This window comes from Palaemon carinicauda, chromosome 13 (genome assembly GCF_036898095.1).
Source record: "Palaemon carinicauda isolate YSFRI2023 chromosome 13, ASM3689809v2, whole genome shotgun sequence".
Lineage (NCBI taxonomy): Eukaryota > Metazoa > Arthropoda > Malacostraca > Decapoda > Palaemonidae > Palaemon > Palaemon carinicauda.
Window position 1 is genome coordinate 25,890,126 of NC_090737.1, and position 5,000 is coordinate 25,895,125.

At 30.7% G+C, this 5,000-nt stretch overlaps 2 protein-coding genes across 3 annotated transcripts in view; one reads left to right on the plus strand and one right to left on the minus strand.

Annotated features, from left to right (window-relative positions):
• Window positions 1-5,000, minus strand: part of LOC137652232 (sodium- and chloride-dependent GABA transporter 1-like) — a 483,785-nt gene that overhangs the window by 128,236 nt on the left and 350,549 nt on the right. The gene's annotated exons all lie outside the window — the stretch shown is intronic.
• The window catches only part of LOC137652235 (glycoprotein-N-acetylgalactosamine 3-beta-galactosyltransferase 1-like), an 8,209-nt gene continuing 7,167 nt past the window's right edge, over window positions 3,959-5,000 (plus strand). Inside the window, exon 1 of the mRNA XM_068385476.1 lies at window positions 3,959-4,067. Coding sequence (XP_068241577.1) covers window positions 3,959-4,067 — 109 coding nt within the window. The remainder of the gene's footprint in view (window positions 4,068-5,000) is intronic.

The window sequence follows — 5,000 nt, forward strand, 5'->3', positions numbered from 1 at the left end:
AGTTTTCTTCTTCGTCTATCCTTATTCTTCTTTTCCAAAGTATACGTAAGTTTTCTTCTTCATCTATCCTTATTCTTCTTTTCCAAAGTATACGTAAGTTTTCTTCTTCATTTCTTCTTATCCTTCTTAAAGTATACGCAAGTTTTTTCTTCATGTCTCCCTATTCTTCCTTTCCAAAGTATACGTAAGTTTTCTTTTTCATCTCTCCTTATTCTTCTTTTCCAAAGTATACGCAAGTTTTCTTCTTCATTTCTCTTTCTTCTTTTCCAAAGTATACGTAAGTTCTCTTCTTCATTTCTCTTTCTTCTTTTCCAAAGTATACGCAAGTTTTCTTCTTCATTTCTCTTTCTTCTTTTCCAAAGTATACGTAAGTTTTCTTCTTCATTTCTCTTTCTTCTTTTCCAAAGTATACGTAAGTTTTCTTCTTCATTTCTCTTTCTTCTTTTCCAAAGTATACGCAAGTTTTCTTCTTCATTTCTCTTTCTTCTTTTCCAAAGTATACGCAAGTTTTCTTCTTCATCTCTCCTTATTCTTCCTTTCCAAAGTATACGCAAGTTTTCTTCTTCCTTTCTCCTTATTCTTCGTTTCCAGCCATCTTAATCATCGTTGGAACAATAATTTTCAATGTTCCTCCTTTATCTTATCACCAATTATTACAGAAAAAAAGTGATATCCTTATATAAGACTTTCAAAGAAATTATTACTAAACAAAATAATGCCCAAGTTATCAGTGTTATCTTTTATGAGATACGCGTGGTTCTAAATTTACCAAGCTATATACGTCATCACAAGAGGAAAAACAAAATAAGGAAAATCAAGTAACAAAACATGTAACTTTTGTTATTTGAGAATGCCATAAACTTACCTTGATCAACACAAATAAAAAAGAAACTTAGTACTCGAGAAAAAGATTGTCTTGATTATTTAACCTGTTAATATGAAATGACAAACGTTTTTTTTTTTTTTTTCATATCTTAAGTAAGTAACTTGGTTATGTTGACGTTAGTACAACCTTTAGTATTATGAAATGCAGTTAATGGGATTGTGTAAAATTGTTCAAACGTTTTTCTTTACTTGATAAACCAAACAATTTGTAAAACATCAAATAAACCTAGGCTATTTATGTGCACTTGAGCATTTTTACCTCTTGGGGCCCTTGGGCTTGTAGCTGCATCCTGCTTTTCCAACTAAGGCTGTAGCTTAGCTTTTACTAATAATAATAATAATGTCCAAATTAAAATTCCATAATGAAAAAACGTTAAAATGGTAACTTGGGTTGATAAAAGACCTAGTCCAGAAAAGATTACTGATATTTCCTTTCATTTCATCTTACCGTAAAAAGTAATAATGTAAATTTTCTAATATCACCATACATGAAATTCTACATTAGTTATCTTTGTGATTATTAAGAAACAGAAATTTTTCGAAAGTTTTCGTCCAACTTAAGCGTCGTCATAAGCATAACTTGGGATAATTTTATCAAGACTTTCCTGGTATTGCAAGCGAATATGACTCATGATTCCAGGTCTAGACAGAAATAATCCATTACTCAAAGACGCGTACTCACTTCCATCACGATGCTGTTGACGAAGAAACTACTGCATTCTGGTTCGTATTTTCTGCAGTAAGTGGGATCAAGTGAGTAATAGTTCGTGGAATAAGAATGGCCGTTAATCCAAAATGCCAATCTTAAATACCCAGCGTGCGGAGTTTCCATTTTATAAATAGAATATTGTTGGTGTTAGAAAGAAAATGTTGGTTCAAGACGAAAAAAGATATATGGAAATAGTGGACGATAATATATACAAAATTCCCAAAAGCAGATAGAACCTGATTTTATCATTTAATAACTTTTCATTGAAGACATTTTGAGGATTACGCATCAATAAAGTTGAAATTTTAGTTGTGGTGCCCTATTGGAAACGTCCCTGCCTGGACATCGCCTGGCCGGGGTTCGAGTCCCACTCAAAATTCTAAAGTTTCTTGTAGTGTCTACAACCTTACCATCTTTGTGGGCTAAGGATGTGCGGTTTGGGGGAACCTGTGAGATCTACCTGCTGAGTCACAGGCAGCTATTACCTGGCCCTCCCTGGTCCTAGCCTTGGTGGAGAGGGCGCATAGGCGCTAATCACATTATTATTATTATTATTATTATTATTATTATTATTATTATTATTATTATTAGTCAAGCTACAACCCTAGTTAGAAAAGGGTCCCAATAGGGAAACTAGCTCAGTGACGAAGGGAAATAAGGAAATAAGTTTAATAATAATAACAACATTAAAGTAAATCTATGACATATAAACTATAAAAACTTCAAAATAACAAGAAAAAGATATAATAGTGTGCTCGAGTGTGCACTCAAGTAAGGGAACTCTACTCCAAGACAGGGAAAGACCATGGTACAGAGGCTATGGCACTTCCCAAGACTAAAGAACAATGGATTGATTTTGGAGTGTCCCTCTCCTAGAAGAGCCGCTTGACATAGCTAACGAGTCTCTTCTACCCTTACCAAGAGGAATATAGCCACTGAAAAACTACAGTGCAGTAGTTAACCCCTTGAGCGAATTTTTTTTTTTTTTTTTGGAAATCTCAGTGTTGTCAGGTGTGTATGACAGAGTAGAATGTGGAAAGAAAAGGCCAGACTATTCTGTGCATGTGTAGGCCAATTAAAAATGAGCAATATTCAGAGAGAGGGATCCAATGTAATACTGTTGTGCTATTTTACCAGTTTTCGTATATTACAAATGTTTTTACCATTTTGTCTTAACGGTGTTTTCTAACGTTTTAAGTGTCACACAACGTTTTTTTCTATGCACACATACATAGAGTAGAATCTTTTTTTCCCCAAATCTATAAGTCATAGATTTTAAGAATGGGGTTTTCAGTAAACAACCATTTAAAATGTTACGACATTTATACTGGTAGTCTCTAGGGCGACAATGACCTATTTGCTAAGGCGTTATCAATGCCCCTTGCCTTTGCCATTCATGGGTGGCCTTTAAATCTTTAAAGAGACTAGAAAGACGGTAGCCTTATTTCATTACGAAAACAAATGCATAGTATTTGATGACTCCATGATCGTCAGCAAATATCAGGTCAAGAATCAAACTTTTAACAATAAGTGTAAAAATAACATAAATAGTAATTTTCATTTTTTTGAGATCATTTTGTTTAATGTAGCATTTAATATTCACCAACATTTAAAGATATCAACGATGACTAAGTATCTTGTGAAAGTCCAATTACTCAGAAAATGTTACCATATGAAAAAAAGACCAATGAGATTGGATGATTTCCGTTTTCAGTCATGTATACAATATATATATATACATACACACACACACACACACACACACACACACATATATGTATATATATATATATATATATATATATATAATAATAATAATAATAATAATAATAATAATAATAATAATAATAATAATAATAATAATAATAATAATAATAATAATAACAATAATAATAATAATAATTCTGCGAAGAAATATTAACGAAAATTTCCTATATAGGCCTAATCTCACATTTTTTTATGAAATTATATTACATGGGGCTGCATATTAAGGAATTCATTTACCCTTAATTGTAGGATGTAACCCCCAAGATCAGAATAAAAAAAAAGAAACGTACATATACTGTACATATGTCCATTCTGCTTATGCGTTGAATTACAGTATTTCTAATTCTTCCTGTATACCAGGTGAATTAATCACAACGTCTGTGACAGTATATATATATATATATATATATATGCATCTCTCTCTCTCTCTCTCTCTCTCTCTCTCTCTCTCTCTCTCTCTCTCTCTCTCTCTCTCTATATATATATATATATATATATATATATACATATATATATATATATACATATATATGTACATATATATATATATATATATATATATATATATATATATATTACTTTATTGCAGTGATCTACATGATAAGTGTCTTCTTAGCTGGGTTAATCACAGGAAGAATTATCAAGGAAATAAAGTCCAAATACGACGATCTGTTTGACCAGTTTTCTCATCGACACCAATTCGAAGGTAACTTCTATTTTATCACATAAGTTCCAAATTTATATTAGCAACTTACAATTATTTAATTTGGACGATATCTATAGTTTTTCATTGATTAGAGTAGGTCTAATAGAATAATATGCAAACAATAGGGAAGCTCGTGGTAAGTTGCAATTTGGTGTATAATGAATTCTGGCTTTTCGTTAGTTGTGTTTGTATATACTATATGTATATATATATATATATATATATATATATATGTATATATATATATATGTATATATATATATATTATATATATATATATTATAACCACGAAAGGAAAAATGAAAAAGACTTGATTGGAGTTAGTAATTTCATCCACTCAGGACATTGCTGAGTTTGATAATGTCCTGAGTGGATGAAAGTACTAACTCCAATCAAGTCTTTTTCATTTTTCCTTTCGTGGCTATAATACATTTTAAATTCATCACGTGTCAGCTTTCGTGATTTCTACACACTCACACACACACACACACACACACACACACACATATATATATATATATATATATATATACTGTATATATACATATATAATATATATATATATATATGTACTGTATAAATATATATATATATATATATATATATATATATATATGTGTGTGTGTGTGTGTGTGTGCGTGCGTGCGTGTATGTGTGTGTACGCAAATACATTATTATTATTATTATTATTATCATTATTATTATTATTATTATTATCATTATTAATTGCTAAGCTACAACCCTACTTGGAAAAGCAGGATGCTATAAACCCAGGGGTCCAACAGGGAAAATATCCCAGTGAGGAAAGGAAACAAGGAAAAATTAAATATTTTAAGAACAATAACATTGAAATAGATATCTCCTATATAAACTATAAAATCTTTAACAAAATAAAAGGAAGAGAAATAAGATAGACTAGTATGCCCGAGTGTT